Genomic DNA, 17,324 nt, shown 5'->3' on the forward strand with positions numbered 1-17,324 from the left:
TTAAAAATCCCAGAGTTTGTCTACCTGGAATTCATATAATCCTAAAAGTTGTTGCCTTTTTAAAATTTCACATGGTTGCTTTCTCACTTTGGAAAAAAACAATCTTGGTCCAAAACATTTTATCGCTGACATCTTCTCTGGCTAACCTTTCTTTATTGGGATAATCTAACAGAGATGAAATCTTGCTTTTCAAGAGTGACCTGCGCTACTCTTTTGAAGATGGTTGGATTTGACCTTTAAGACTTCTGAAGAGTGCTCTATCCCAAGCTCAAACTTAAAAGGCATATAAATGTGCCTAGGTTTAAGATATAAATGTGTAAATGTAAAAGACCTCATATTTAAGGGTCCTATTAAACTACCTACATCCAATATTCTATCTTATATTATATCCTTTACTTCTTTATTACTCTCTTATCCACCAATCGTGTGTATTATCTGCTCATCCTTCATCTTTCATGCTGCTGTCACTGTTGATCCATCTCTTCTCTTCCAGTTCCCATCCACCATGCGTCCCTTTTCCTATATTAAAGCCTGTCTAGCCAGTGCATTAGCTATTATCTGCATTGCTAGCCATGTAGTGCTGTTAGGTCTTAGTGTCTTTGTCTAACATGTGAGGTGCTATCCCTCCCATGTTCATTTGCTCACACATTCACACAGCCTGGTCTAACCTACTGCTGTCTTTGTTGAACACACAAATTCCTAGAAAGGCCCTTTTAGGAGCCCTAGACATTTCAAACATATTCACGCAGGCAGCAGTATGCCCAGTGCCCAAAAATTTTTTGACTCACTGGACAAGGGGACTGGTAGATGAAAAAATCCACCAGCCAAGTATATTTTTTACTGGCCAAAATAATAAATTGCCTTTCTGTGACATATATACATTAGTTTCAGTACATTTCCTTGAAATAATAAGGTATGACAAACTTAAAGAGAAGGCTAGAGGAAAATATGAAGCAAAATTATTTTAATATATTGATCAATGGTTAATCAATTCAAGCCTGAATACAATCAAGAAGTCTTGATCTCAAAATTTACTGAAGTATTTGCTATTAAATGTACTTAAAGGTCAAACATAAAAGTAATGGGTCATACACAGGAGACAGGGTTTTGTTTCCTGTGTGAAACCAGTAGTCAACATTGATAGTTTTAAGGAAGATGATATTTTAACCCAAACCATGATCTTTTCCTAAACCTAACCAAATAGTTTTGGGGCCTTTATGTAACCAAACTGCGACTGTCACTTGAAATGGTTCTCAGCAAGCTTTATTTTGAAAGTCTAACCAGACGTTGCATATTTATTATTTCTAGATGACACCGAAACGCGGTAGAGACTCTCAGCATAGTTTTTTATTGCAGTTTTTATTGACTGTTTTGGTACAGACATTTACCTGCCAGTGTGGCGGATAGCCTTCCGAGATTTACTCACCAAACGGAAAATCTACCCAAATTTGCCGCTTGCTGGGTGTTAATTTCGGACTATGAGAGGCAACAAAGCACCAATTTTTTCAATAGTTAGTAAACTTTAGCAAGCGGTTCTATTATTCTGCCGTAGTTTTAGAGCTGTAACCTCTCTCCCAGTGGTTCTGTCAGGCTTTATTTTAAAACCTCTTGCTGCTGTAATTAAGGCCCCATGCTTAATTTAGAGCACCAGTGGCATTGGTGGGACAGGGTCACGTATAGCGCAACAAGAGTAGGCAGATGGGGTTAGTGAAAGTAGCAGGGAATGAAGAAGCCGCAGAGAAATGGAAGATGGAGACAAAACATGTAGTCCAGATTCCTTTAAACTGTGAGGCATTTAAGTACCTTAATTTAAGCAATTAAGGTACTTTAAAACCCTTTACACCCGATTGCCGCAATTTGGATATCTTCTCCGATGTCCATTGCGAATAAACATGCATAAATCCGCTTAGAAGCGTAACTCGGTTAGGTGCAGTAGTCTCTATTTTGTCTGGCGGGCCACAGTGTCAGACTTTTAAAACCCCTGATCTAGTCAGTTGTTGCAGTCTGAAATCTAGGCTTGGAAACTTAACACCTACACTTAAAAACCTGAATGACATTCGTGTAAAATATATTATATCATACAATTGGGTTAAAAAACTTTTTCAAGACTTCTAGCCATTAAGCAGTCATCTTTGTAGAGTTTGCGATTTTCTGAGTTTTTATGGAAATATTTAGTAATGCTGGGTTAAAATGTGAATACTCAAATAGCATCGTGGAATGATACCCAAATGACTGAGACTGGGTCAAAAAGAGAGGGGAGACAAGCAGAGATGCCACTGGAGGCTCCTGATCAGTCAGTCTTAATGAAAAGAAACGAGTGGGCAGTCCCAAGACCCCTCTGGACACACAGGCAGCTGTCCAGTCTGCCTGTCTATAAATTGATCTGACAGAGCCAGCAGCTTAGCAGAGTCGAGCACTTGGACGAGAGTTTTACTAGGAAAACTTTCAGTATTGCTGCAGGTGGTTAAGGGTCAACAGGGAGCAATATGCACTGCAGATTTAGTCATGAGAGAGAGCACTGGATCGTATTTCATTATGAAATAAAATATTCTGTAGACCCCGGAGGAAGCCGTTTGTTAAGGTTGAGACTGTTAATGGAGGTTTTACCTTTCTCTGAACGAGGTGCCTGTGTGCTTGTTCTGAAAGTGGAACTGAAGGTTTGTTTGTCAAGTAGGTAATTACATTCACCTGGCATGAGCTCATCTGTAATATGTACGTTTTGGAAAATGTTTATTCGTTGCATTCAAAATATATGAAAAACAAACACCAGATAATAAACAATTTAAACAACCAAACAACCAAATGTCTTAAAATAATGTCAGATTTTTTTGTGTTGGAGATCTCATTTAGGAACAAAACTTTTTGAATTCTATTACATTAACAATGGTCTGACGTACATGTCCTTTGTAATTTTGAAAAGACCACTTCTCTGCTGCACTGAAGGACAGCCATAATACACCAAAATATTTTTGAGAGGCACTCTGGGAAAGAGGGCAGTTTTGATTAAACTAACAAGCAAAATAAACTGGCTGTTCATGGACAGATAAAATAGCTAGTGAGTTAGAAAAGGCATAATGTTTGGATGCAGTCATTTTTCAGCTTTGTGTGACAATAACATGACTGCTCAATAGACAGCAAGGCTTCTAGCCTGGTGAAAACCTCCCGACAGATTAAAAGCTCTGTTCTTTTGTTATCTGTATGTGCTTGTAAGGATTTTCTAAAGTAGATGCATTCTTGCCTGTGATTAAAAGAAAAATGCTGTATTTTTCCCCCCAAAATTAATCTTTGTCTGAAGTTGATACCTTACGGCTCATGCTTTTCTTGAATATAGTTATCTTTCTCTCTTTTGTCTCTTTCTGTAAGCTGAAGCTTGACGCCTATCGAATACCATCTGTCTGTCCTCATAGTCTAATGGTGTTTTCTGATCTGTTCAGTCATGTATCATGAAGTCATGTAGGCAAAGTTACAGTTTGTGTACATGAATCACAGCAGCAGACCCATACTGTCTTGGCCAGGATCAGTTCTATCACTTCCCCCCAGCTACCACTGACTTGAATGACTTTCCAAGAGTTTATTCATGTAGGCTCTACTGTATATATCTTATTCTTTGTCAGCCTGTCTGTTTGTCAATCAATCTGCCAATGAAACCAGCGGCCTGCTTATCTGTCTTTTCTCTGCCAGTGTCTTGATCTGGACATCACTAGAGTATCTATCTTACTTTTTCTGTCTCCCGCTTGAAGTCCACCCAACTCACTATCTACAGTGGCACAGCCTTCCTTATATGTCACTCAAAAGTTCTTTTATGTTTTATGATTCATGCATGCACACACATACACACATTTTTCACACATTCTGCCCTCTGCCATCCATTAAAGACAGTTGCTTCAGGATATGGCCTTGCACCTCCTCTCTGCTATCACTCCCCTGTCCCTCTCCTGTCAGTATCTCTGGTTGGGCCATTGTCATGCATATGGGACCTTATGTGTGTGAGTGGTGTGGTGTGTGTGTGTGTGTGTGTGTGTGTGTGTGTGTGTGTTAGGGATGCAAGGTAAATGTCAGCTCACCAAGGCCCTGCGTTACCATGAAGCTCTGTGGGTTTTGTCTCTTTTTGGTGTGACGTTAGACAGTATTTTCTATATTGTCACAATATGGTCATTGTCATTGAAAGTTTTTCTACTCAGTGTGTGTTTGTGTGCCTGCATCCGTGTGTTTGCGTGAGTGTAAGCCCATGAGAGAGTTTGCGAGTCCACCTCTCATCATCTATTCTCTCTTTCAACCTCCTCCTCAACAAACCAAAACACAGCCGTCCTCAAAGTCACATTCAAGAACAAACGTTTCTCAAACCACCACTTACTGTAAGTGTGACCCTTCTCCTCCTCTTCCACAATACTCCAAGGCACTAGTGGCAACCATTTGCAGAATGCTAATGCTAGTACTGTGCCATTTAATACCATTAGCAGGGGGACAGCAGCACCGGAGCAACACTTACCACTGTATCCCACATATTTAACCCACTTGAACCCGTCAGACTCCTGAACACAGTATTTGTCTACCCTGATGTGTGAGTGTGTGTGTGAGCATATGCTGGCCTCTGAGATGCTTGGTTAAGTGCCACTCTGGTTGTGCCTTGATTACCTAGGCTTATGGAGCATTGCTGAAACAAAAAACAGTAGGTGGAACAGGTGCATTTGTACAGGAGTATATGGTGCTATTTTTAAAGGTAATCAGAATTCTGTTTACTCAATTATAGCCTTTGAACAGTTTGAAATTGGCATCCGTTTTCAAAAGGTAAAACATATACTTGATGAGCATGATGAGGGCCCTACTGGGGGTCTGATAATATGTAAATGGAATGGAAAAAAATATAAACACCTTTCAATATATAGCAGTCCAATGCATTACCATTAACAACGGCCACAAAAATGACAAGTGAAATCAACATCGCTTGTTGACGCCCTGGCTCTAGATGACAATGACTTTGATACATTTTAATGAAAGTAAAGAAGTCAAAAGTAGAGCGAATGACTTTTTGCATGTTAATGATTAGCTCACTTGTGAAGGGGCCAGAATTTCCTCACTGTATGGGAAAGGGATAATTCATTGCTCTACCTTCCCACGGGAATCCTCCAGTCTCACCTCCTTTTCTTTTTAGACAACTAGTAGTCTACAAGCTAGGCAGTGTTCAGTGACATTAGGTCTATACATGTATATATGGACTGCAGTCCCACATCATGATGTGTACACATCAATGATATGTCACATTTTGTCAAGTGGCCCTGTGTAGGGATCGTAAAAGAAGATGTTGTAAGCAGAACAAGTAATCACCATGAGGAAGCAGAAAATTGTGCCAAAAGAGAGACACAGAGACAAGTACGAATCTGTAGGAAGGTTACAGAAGCACTAACCCACAAAAGAGTATGAAGGCACCAAGGATTACATTCACAGTTTGAACAACCTATGATGTGGTGAAGTAAAATCCTGTGTTTGTACAAAGCAATTTAAAAACCCAAGTGTTTGTCCACAGCAGTGCTTAGACATGTCCTGTCAGGATGTAAATACAGCTGGTGGGATAAGGGAGTGTTCATGTGCTTGGCATCAGCAAATGAGAAAGATATTCTTAAATTATTTGAAATATGCTTCCAACTGAATTCAACATGAACTTAATAACATAATAACACTGGAAATAAGTATTACTGAGTAGAAGATGCTGCAATGAGTCGACACTAGAGAGCATGTGGGTTTGTGTTCTTGCACTTTTATACAATTTGCATTTTACGCTGCCAGGGCATTTTGCCTGGTGTTCACTTTTTCATGGAGCTGTTGGAAAACTTTAGATTTAAGATTTAGGGTAAAAAAAAGGTTTTGGTTAAGGTTAACGTACACATATACTGCAACCACTTTTCTTGGCTCACCTTGGGCTCTGGGAACTTGTTTTGGACACAATTTTACATTTTCTCAGTAGAGTCTGATTGCAGCCACGGTGGGGCGTGTGTGTGTGTGTATATATATATATATATATGTATGTGTATACACACACACACACACACATATATGTGTATATATGTATATGTGTGTGTACACACATATATATATATATATATATATATATATATGTGTGTGTGTGTGTGTGTGTGTGTATATGTACATAATTATTTATATATATAGTCAACAACTAACTGCTTCAATATTTTCAGCAAATAGAAAAATCAAGTTCAATCTCAGATATGGGACAGACAGGAAGGCTATTTGTTCAGTATTTTAAAGCACTATACTGATGCTCAAATGTTGAAGTAGATGGACAGCAGGACAAAATGAAAACATACATTAGACAGTTGTTTCAATATAAGAAATCTAATTACGCAACTTCTACCCAAAGCTTAAATGTCATTAAAGGTGTCTGCTTTTAATGCCTTCACATGAACAGAGTGTAAAATCATCATCACCACCAAATACCCCTATTAATACTGCATTTCCAGTTGTTGCTAGATTTATGTTAAACACATGTGATTTATAAAATGTATACTCAGTGGGGCTGTTTTAGAAGTCTGTGTTTCACTACCACTTTATTAACTGTGTATAAGAAATCTTCATGTCACACTGTGGTAATTCAGCATTTCATTCATGTGTGTGAACTTACTGCCGAGTCGCCAGAGTCACCAACAGTGATGTTTTGCAGTTAGAGACAAGATGGAGGAGGCTGGCAGGAGTGGAGAGAGTGAAAGAGAGAAAACATGTGTGAGGGAGAGGGAAAGAAACAGATATTTTCAGTTCATGTCAGAAAACCAACCTCACAGCTTATTTAAATCCCAAGTCCTTTGCAGGATGGACATATTATTTCCTTATTTATTATCAAAGTCTCATTCAAGATTTAGAATTTTCCAGGGAGTTAAAATCTTTTAAATAAATGAATTTAAGTTGCTTAAGAAACTTAGTTGTGTGATAATACTGACTTTGGTGTCAACAAGGCAAAATTGTATCCCTTCAATATCTTATTGCCTCTTAGGACTTGAGGATATGCAATAGTCTTTGCAATAGTCTTTACAGCACAGTACATAAAATAAAGCATCGCCTATCATGTGTGAATGGCATTTTTCTAAACAAAATGAGAAGGTCTAAGGATGCTAAACAGTTATCCACAGTCAAGTTATGTGGTCTGTTGTCAATTTCAGTCATTTCTACTTTCCAACCAAAGCGCAGAGCTGGATTGATGCTCTCTTTGTCTAAGAGAGGAACCAGTATGTTAGTGTCATCTGTGTCAGTGTTTGTGTGTGTGTGCAAACTGACAGTAGGTTCAAACCATAGACTGTATAGGTTAAAACTAGCAGGCCTACAAACAAAACAACAAAAAATACACTAAATGGCAAAATTCTGCTCTGACAGGTCATCTGGCTGTGAGTTGCAGCCAAATGTCAAAAAATAAATATAAAATAAATGTATGAATACCTAAGATAACCCATCTATACTGTTACACAAGTGGATAACTACTGTTAAATATTAGCAGCACCATATGATCAAAGGTAATGTGTAAATCAAGGTTTAATTCAAGCTCACCATTAAATAAAGATTGTTTATCATAAAGTTTGTTTAGTGTGTGTAACCTTTGGTTTATAACTTACAGGCAGTCTACATACACATTCAAAACGTTAGCAGTTAGGTGAGGCTTGCTGCTATATGGCCGTTCCAGTAATGTGCGACAGGAACGCCCCGCCGCGGCTGCAAATCAGACCCGTCTCCATTTGATTAGACAAAAGGATTAATAAAAAAAATAATGGAGAGTTTTATTAATCGATTCTGAAAATAATTGTGAGTTGTGACCCCAGTAAACCTAGGTTAGCTATGCAGTTACGATGGTCAACATTAGAGTTTGGAGACAGGGAATGCATTATGCATCAGTGGTGGTCCTCACTCTGAGTGGAGTATAAAGTGTGTCTATGATCACATCTTCTCTTCTTGAGCTCCTTTTTAAATCCGTAGAGCTTTAGTTACAGAGGACAAAGAAAAAAGTATTTGAAAAAAGAAATTAATTGTTGGTTGTGCGTGGGTGTGTGTGGGTGTGTGTGTGATAGAAAATAGCCAGGAGTTTGAAGTGCATGGGTTTGCAGATGGATCCTGCTGCATTTAAGCACTATGGTTTTCTCTCTTAATGTTACCTCCATCAGTTGTGCCGTGTGTGTCGCATCTCTGTGCATGTGTACATTTGTGTAGAGCTATCCCCCCTTCTTTAAAACATTTCAGGTGACATTTTCCACTATAGCTACTTTTTATCACAAACTAATTCACCAATGTTTTTGCAGGGAGCTGTCCATTTCTAAATGTAGTGCCAGCAGCATCTTAAGCAGCTCTCAGACAACATTCAGTCCTAACAAAATGTTTTGACCTCCAAGAACTGAATGGCTTCAGTAATGGCAGACGATTTCACTCTGCTATTTCCCCGTCTTCCGGCCACAGCACATTCCAGCAACAAAAAAATCAAGACGTCTTCATTCAAACCTGTTCTGTTTGTCCAGGTGAAGAAGTTGATTGATGTGAAGAGGAGGAATTCTGCCATTTCCAGCTAAAAAGAAAAAAAAAACGAGGGATGGGTCTTTGTAGCAGGGATGAAAGAGGAATAGAAGGTGCCTTTCAATGGGGGAATGGATGAAGACTGATGAAAGACAGGAAAAGTGGAGGAGAAAGAGGCTAAAGAGTGCCTGTCAGTGAAGAAGGGTTAATAGAAAACTGTAAGATAGAGATACATTAGGAATGAGTGGATGATGGAAGGAATGTAGAGAGAATGAATAAAGAGGAGAGGTTCTGTCAGAGGGAGGGATGACGGAATTGCAGAAAGTATTGAAGGAAGAAGAAAGAGGAGAGGACAAGGCTTTGTCAGTCACTATTGTGGGAGAGAGAAACAAGAGACAACAATGTGTCAGATTTTAAGATTGTAAAATAGAGAGGAAATAAGAAAATTTAAAAAAAAATTGTGTGTGTATGTATGTGTATGGCTATCAGTAGTTCCAGGTGGTGAGCCCCACTGTGTGCCTTGGCCTGCCTGCTAACTTTAATCTGATAACAGAGCCACTCTATTCTGCAGCAATCTGGTCCTACACTCACACACACACACACACACACACATACACAAACACACACACACACACACGCCTACACAAACCCAGGCCTGTATATTGTAATATCCGTTATTAATATCTCCTTTATAGAATACTAGCACAACTCCTACACTGATTATAGCTTTTGTGTGATGTCAATACTGACATGATGTATATATTTTTTCTCTGCCATTTTCATTCCATAAATCACTATTATTAGTGACTGCTTGCTTCATAGTTTGTTTTTTAATTTCATTTCATACCATTATAGTGCTTTGGCAAATATTGACATACGCCTCTGTTGTGAATATCATATACCCATACATATTGCCCACACAAACACACTCACACTTGCTAGCCCACATATTTCTGTCTCTTTGTCTCTCTCTTTCCCTCTGTCCATCCCACCTCTCCTTCACATCCATCATCTCCAAGGCGACCACCATGAGAAGGCACAGGCCACATAAAGATTAGCTGTTCTCTCTCATGTCCCTCCCCTCGATCCTCCAACAGTCTCTCTCTCTCATGTCCCTCTCTCTCTCTCTCTCTCAAATCAGCATCCAGCTAAACATCTGATCCATGCTCCTGCCAGGTTTGAGCTACCATGTGTCTTACTTCATTTGGGTACAGATAAGGTGTCTGGGTAAATTGTGACAAAGGGGCTCGCTAGGCGAAGACTGAGGTGTTACTCTGTGAACGGAATTGTCATTATCATCTTCATCATCATCATTTTGTTAGACATGTTAGCTGCTCGATCTCACTGACATGGACTCATCTGGTCTTCAGTTTATGTGTACAGGTGTGTTAAGTTTGTTGTTAAAGGAATATCATCTTTTTGGGTCATTTCTGAAGGAATATTATTTTTCCTGCCTACCCAGTGTGAGACAATCTCATGTCTGTGGGCAGTATTGCTAATTATGTCAGTGAAACTTATAATAAATGTAACTGACAAGCACTATTACTATGACAATGACATTATAGTGATAGGAATGCAGGCATCACTGAAAATAAAAAATGTGACAGAATCTATTTAAGATCACTTTGACAGCACTACAGAAAATAATGAAAATATAATGGTAAGGAAATAAAGAATTTGGACAAATAAACATGTTGATTTAAATCAAAACACAATGTCCCGCACAGTTGAACAATCTCCTTTTTTATTCAATAGTTACCAGTAAACAGACAGGAAATGTATGGCGAGAGTGAGGGGGATGACATGCATCAAAGGTTCAGCTCGAGTCAAACTGGCACAGGGAGGCACGGATGGTTCCCACCCAAAATCTACCTGTTGTGTAATACTCGCCAGTGTAGTCTTGATAGTTTGTATTTTTCTATTTTTTTGGCCTCTGTCACTGTGCTGCTCACATGGTCAGGTACAAGGCTCAAATAAGGAGACCTCTCCTTATTTGCATATTCTTTTTGAAATTCTATATGACTTTTAAGTATTTTTCAGCAGTTTGAACACTGAACATATTTCTGGAAAACATTTTTTCATAATATCCGATGCACTCTAGCTGCTGTTAGAGTGGCTATATTGCTTGTTGTAAAGAAAACCTTACCTACATAGATAAACCAAAGTCTCGTTAATTTAGATTTTGACCTGATGATGTTGCTAGATTGGTCATGGTGTTGGCTAAAAAGATCCAAAGGTTGGTCAAAAGTGGGTGGCAAAATTAGTAGCACTATACAGTACATTTAAGTTTGCCACTTGCTTAAACCCATTGGGAAATTCTGCCCTTTAATTATCTGCTAACCCTTAAAAACTATGACCAACTTAGTTATCACCTGACTTTTCATCAAATTACATCAGTGAATGCATTAAATCAATGTCTGTATCTTCGACTGTTTGATGGCTGTTGATTTATAGACAGACTGCGCAGTTGAATGCTTCTATACAGCAACTTAACTGACTGACCAAACCTCTATCTGACTAAATGAATGAGTGGTGTAAATGGTCCAGTCAGTCAGTGTTCCTAACCAACTAACTGACCGACTGACCAACATACAGACTGACTGAATGATCAGTTTAGATAGTCCTGTTCATGTGACCAGCTAGTTGACTGACTGACTAAGAGGCTTCCTCAACTGACTGACTGATTAACTGTCTGGCTGTCTTACTGACCGTGTAATCAGTGAAAGGCTGTGTGTTTATAAAGCAGTCATAGCCACGGCCCTCTGTGAGTGTCTGATTGACAGTCCTGCCTGGCAACTGTCTCTGTTTCTCCAGAGAGAGGGAGAGAACTGAGTGCTTTTGGCACTGAGCAGAGAAGACAGTTATTGATTTTCTACTTGTCTATTATTTTTGTTTTTCACAGAGAAAAGGCAAGTGCGTGTGTATGTGTGTTTATGTGAGTGACGGTCTCCTTATATTTGGTGCAGATGTGTACATGTAGGTCTGCTGTCTATATGTTGTCCCGTAGCTTATGACTGGGGAAGTGTGAACATATCCAGCGTGTGTTCACTGTTGCTTCTACACTACTGCTGTTCAAAGATGATTCCTGGCCAACGAACACAACAATCTATCTACTCCTCACACTGCTCACTAATTGGATGGAAACTGGCAGGTAGAAGAAAACATGTCTTTGTGTGTGTGTATGCTGTGTGTACCTGTCTGCGAATCAGTGTTTTTGTGTATTAAATCTAATCTCAACAGACACTTTTCAGTCTCAGCAAGAGTCGGTGATAATGAAGTGAAGTTGTTCAACTTTGCACTTTTTGCACCAAAAGAGTGTAAAACTTTGTTCCAACGCGTGAATAGGTTGAGAAAGCACAAAATGAAGGACAAGAACAAATCACATTGAGGTTATTTTTGACCTCACAATAAAATTACTGTCATATGATGTCTAGATGTGATATCGTAGCAGTTAGATCTGTCAAACAGTGACAACACCGGTGTTTCCGATTACACCGGACATTTTACAAGAAAAGATATTCATCATATCTGTGGAACGCTGCAGGGCCCATTTTGGCAGCCTCACTCTTGTGGTGTGCTTGAGGGTGTGTGTGAGTAGATTAGAGGTGTTGCCTCCAGATGCTGCCACCTTCATTAGACAAAGTTTACAGATTGGCTGATGTAGTGCTATTTGTACCGGAGCGCACCTATCATGTGTGCGCATGTATGCACACTCACAGTTAAGTTGTGGCTCATTGGAAGGTTATGTAATCACTGTTCCTACTGTGGCATGTTTACATACATTTGTCATCTATAACTGACCACACGATCAAATGTTAGACTGACTTTTTGAATAGTTTCACTGTGTTAAGAATATTACGCAACAGTCACAACCAAACATCTAGCTAAATAGTATTAGGTGATACCATGGATGTAGTAGGTTGGAATTAGTGTGGCATTAAGCAATATAGAACACAAATGAGTAGTTTGTGTTTTTAATGAATTTATTTACTTACTTGTGCCGAGCAAATGAAGTCGCATTGGAAGCATCCATTCTGAGGAAAAGTTGCAGTGCATGCAGAGCTCAAGCTCATCTAATAGGCTAGGCTATGAAAACGCACCAAGCTTTACTCACTACATGAGTTGACGTTGTGAATCAATCAACAACCTTAAATGTCAATATGACAACTTTGACCATTCCATTTGTTTTTATTGGCTCTCTTGCATGACATACGTTTTAGTGATGATTGGATCTTCAAGCACTTAAAAAAATGTCTATGAATTTCAACCGGATTTTGCAAACTGCGAATATTCTTTTCTTAGAGAAAAAAAGTGGCAGAGTGCTGTTCCAGTGAGTCCCGGCAGCACTACACCTATGCAGATTGCCTCATTAACGTTATCAGGCGCTTTTGCTTTTCGCTTTGACACCAAATCCTCCTCTGTGCTGCGACTCTTCTGCTGCTGCTGTACAAGCAGACACTCTATAATTGTAGTATTGATAACATGCTTAGTATTTTACAAATTAGAGGTTTTTTATTTGATGAACGTGGGCGCTGATAAGGGAAAATGAACTAAATGGGGGTTTTTTTCTATTAAAAAAAATTACAGTGGGGGCGGTTGGCAAGTAATGTAATCGGTGTATGCCCGAACACCGTGTAACACCGACTACTGCAGAAAACCTAATATACAGTAATAATGGAAGCATTAGGCCAGTGTTTATTTTGGCACCTGATTTTGATTTAGTAACGTGATAAAGATTTAGGAAGATTTAGATGGTTGACTGCCGATATTAATCCTGGAACTTACTCATTCCTTCCGATAGCAACATGACAGATAGCCGACTGAAAATAACGTTAAGATTACATACACATCCACAGCGCTTGATAATGTTAAATTAGCTTATCTTTTTATAAATGGCATGCTGGTCTGCGTATTTTCGTTGCTGAATGCAAGCAGCTAAATCAACTTCTAAACAAGATATTATTGGCTGGCAGAAGATACTTTACTAGTCAGCAGCTATAGGCTACAGTGCATGGTCCAACAGGTGCAAGCAGGTCGTTGTATAAGACTTTGGACAAATGAACAAACTGCTGTTTTAATGTATTCATCCGTCTGTCACAATATTGTATAGTTTTTATTTACTAATGAATACATTTTGTCATAGTTCTAATTTTCAATGGTTACTCTTTATTTTAGTCTAATTTTTATCAGAAAAATTATGTTGTCAACAAATATTGTTTGTCATAGTTTTCATTGACGAAATTAACTCTGCACTATGCTAACTAATATGTTAATTAATGAAGAAAATCCAGTTCACAAACGTCACTAAACTGTGCTACACAAGAAATTATCATCTCCCTCTCAGTATAACACAGTACAATTAAACAGCACCACAAACTACATCCACCAGAATTACAAAGAAGTTAAATCAGCACCTTATTAAAACTGTTTCAGCAAAAACTGAACATTATAACCTTCATGAGGGTAGGATTTATTGCAGGACTGTTGGATTAGACTGCATTAGCTTTAGCTTGGTGTACCTAATAAACTGGCAACTAAGTGTATGCCTTAAATTCAGTGCAGACCTTGAGCTTGAATATTTGGCTGCCCTCCCTGCCCAAGGTGTGCATAAAAAGCTTTTGCTGTCTTTAAATTATCCAAGTGTGGATGGCGGCAGTCCAAATTTGGACCTGGGGCACCAAATTGAACTGTCTGTACTGTGGGAGGTGCCAGGGGTCAGTTTGAAATTCAGGAACTACTTCATACACTATGCATGAGGCATAATGTCCCATCATGTTGCTGTATATGAGTGTGGCAATACCTACACACCCTGCTTCCACACACTCACACATGCATGCACCTACACACATGTTAATGTGTGCATAAACTCCTGCGCACACAAACAGAGCCACTTTCACACAAATAGTGCGCTCTCATGCACATATGCAGACACACAGTGTCCCCCTTTATATCTCAGGACGTGAGTGGAACAGTAAAGCTAAATCCCCTTGTCACATTTGCCGCTCATCTCCAATTCAATGGCACAGGCTGCGATGCCCTCGGATGCACTTGGCAAGTGAACAGCTAACCTGTCCGCCAGCATATCCGTCTGCCAGCCGAGCACCAAGATAGTTAGCATGCCAACTAGCCCACCCAGCAGCCACAAGCTAATGCATCACTAACCCTGGGTCGCCCTGTGTCTTTTCCTGCGACTGTGTGTTTGTATGTGTATTGACACAAGAGGTGTTCTTTTGTACCGCTGCTCTACAGGAGCTATTTTTGTCTCTCCTTTTAATTTGTGCAGAATTTTGTTCCAAAATGAGCTATCCTTAACATAATTATGATAGAGTGGGAGTGGACCTTATATGCTTTACCATTAGCTGTACCGTTTCCAAATAAGCGCATTTTTCTATTCTTTTGTGTTTTGGAATAAATTTCTCCATCTGGTACAGAACAATGTACTGTTGTCACATTTCATTGCTTGTTTTTTATTTTTGATACACTCGTAACATTGCAAGTTAGTGGCAACACTTTGGTGTTTTAATTTTTGACCTCTGTAAATAGCTACCTTCAGTTTTAGTTTATTACTGATTTCTTACGGAGGCAATTGGTTTGTAGCAGATAAAACAAGACAGGGAAAATAGCAGTATAGAGTTGCAAACTTTACATGCACACAAGTAAAGACAATAGTATCATTTAAGTAGGCATATAATACACTTACATATACAGAAATGTTTAAAATGAAATCTCAAAATTGTTCTATAGCATTACCTATTTCTCCAACCACTGCCATAATAAAAAAGATACACACCCCACACACACCACTTCAGCCCCTCTACTCCAGTCCTCTCATTTTATGTGGACTAATAAATTAAATAAGGTTCTTTCTACTCTTTTCCTTCATCCTGTACAACTGCAACCCCTTTCTCCCTAGTCCACAGTCTTCTTCGTGAGCAGTCTGCCTCGTCCGCTGCCGTCACTTCAGCGCTAAGCGTTGGTGCTATGGCAACAGTGCAGAGTGCCGATAAGCAAGCAAAAGGCAGTTACAAGCTCTTGGATTTTAAGGTGGAATGAAGAAATAGAATAAAAGCAAGTAAATGAAAAGCTCTGAAATTACTTAGACACACTGCAGCTTCTGCAGAGTAGTTGCTGTTAAAGTGCCTTGCTCAAAGGTTTAGGTTCCACAAAAGTTCACTCTGGTCGGATTATGAGTGTTGCCAAAATATCTCTGTTGTACCAATAAACCACTTCAGACCTTCCCTGCGGCTACTGTGATTCACTGGATTAGAACTGGAAAATATATGTGTGTGTGTGTGTGTGTGTGTGTGTGTGTCTGTGTCCTGCCCCTTAGCGGTTTTCTTTTTTTGTGTGTTGCCACATGCAGTTAAACACCAGTTGTATTAGCTACAGGCCAAACCATTCCAGGGCAGAGGTCAGACTTTCTATAACAAGGGCCACACTCAATGCACCTATCAGGCTACAGTTCCCCTGTGCGCCTCAGTGTGTATACAAGTACATCATGTATGTTTCCATCTCTTACACTTAAGGATGAAAAATGTTGACCAGTTAGTTGATTAAATGCCAGTCTGCATCAAAAACCTTGGTCATTTCAAATCAAATGGGTTTCTTTTCTTAAAGAAAGTTCCTGAAAAATGAGTCCTGTCTCAAAGAAAGTGAGGATCATCTCTCATAGTCAGAGAAAGATCTGGTAGAAGTGAAATTATCTGCATGCTACCTGGGTACCCATTGAGCGTGTTTTTTGACGCTTTTCCTAAGTATCAAAAATAAAGCTACATCAGTAGTACATCTTTCTCTCTCCTTTATTTTCTGCTGGTAGTCAGTGATATTAAGCAGATATTAAACTTACAATGCACATAGAGGCATATGCATTGTAAGTAGACTCCAAACATTTCCTCTGATTTTACTAGGAAACGCGATTTACCTACAGTCAATAAAAGACAGCATTGACTGTAGCCTGTAAGCGAACACCTTGCTAGTGTGACATGAGCTGCTAGCTGGCAGAGAAATATTTGTTGAACTCTACATGCGGTAGGAAATGCTCTAGGTTTCAGGAGTAAAGGAGAAATGCTCTACTTTCCCTTAGTCATATTTAGAGGTGATACTTTCTTGGTAATGTGCAGTGGCTGCTGTGTTTTTGTGTGAGGGACTGGATTTCCCATGACGCATCATGACTTTTGTGAATTTCCCCTTGGGTTCTAGTAATGTAAATTTTCTAATTTGATGGTTTCTCCTCTTTTCTACCCTCCCCCCTCCTTTGTCTCCCTCCCTCCTTTTTCAGAGCTCACTGACAAATCACGGCTGAGAAACCCAACGAATGCAGGAGAAGGAGGAGAAGAAGTGAAGAAGGAGAGAGCATGTCAGATCCGTCCATTTCTCGCCTCCCTCTGTCCTTCTCCTATTCATCCATCCGTTTATTTATCCACCATCACTGAATAACCCCCTCCTCTTTCCCCCTCACCATACTTCTTGGTTTTTGAGTGTATTATCTTGACATGTCACTCCAGAGTGTATGATGTGTTGATTTATTGTCAAGTTGCGCCGGCACACCCCTGCCGTCACTGAAATAAATCCCAGTGATCCGGTGGCGATGAGACTGCAGATTGTGTGTCTTTGTGTGTGTGTGTGTGTGTGTGTGTGTGTGTGTGGTGCAGTGGCGGATGGCTGTCTCTTGTCACGGCACACTAATAATGCTTCCACTACTGAAAATGGGGTCGTGTGCACCCTTCTGACAATGCTGTGCCAGCCCAGGGGCTTGATTGTGTGCCGTGCTCATAGTTTCATTAAGAGAGAGAAGGAAAAGAAGAGTGAAGGAAATGAGGGAT

General features: G+C 39.6%; 1 protein-coding gene across 5 annotated transcripts in view; it reads left to right on the forward strand.

Moving 5' to 3' along the window:
• Positions 1 to 17,093, forward strand: part of LOC122868685 (MICOS complex subunit mic25a-like) — a 61,644-nt gene extending 44,551 nt beyond the window's left edge. For all 5 annotated transcript variants that reach the window (XM_044180925.1, XM_044180892.1, XM_044180899.1 and 2 more), the window contains one exon: positions 16,781 to 17,093. Coding sequence is in view for 2 of the 5 variants with exons in the window: in XM_044180899.1 (XP_044036834.1) it covers positions 16,781 to 16,804 (24 nt within the window). In the remaining 3 variants the exon portion in view is untranslated. The remainder of the gene's footprint in view (positions 1 to 16,780) is intronic.
• Positions 17,094 to 17,324: the final 231 nt, after the last annotated feature.

Source organism: Siniperca chuatsi, linkage group LG2 (genome assembly GCF_020085105.1).
Source record: "Siniperca chuatsi isolate FFG_IHB_CAS linkage group LG2, ASM2008510v1, whole genome shotgun sequence".
NCBI lineage: Eukaryota > Metazoa > Chordata > Actinopteri > Centrarchiformes > Sinipercidae > Siniperca > Siniperca chuatsi.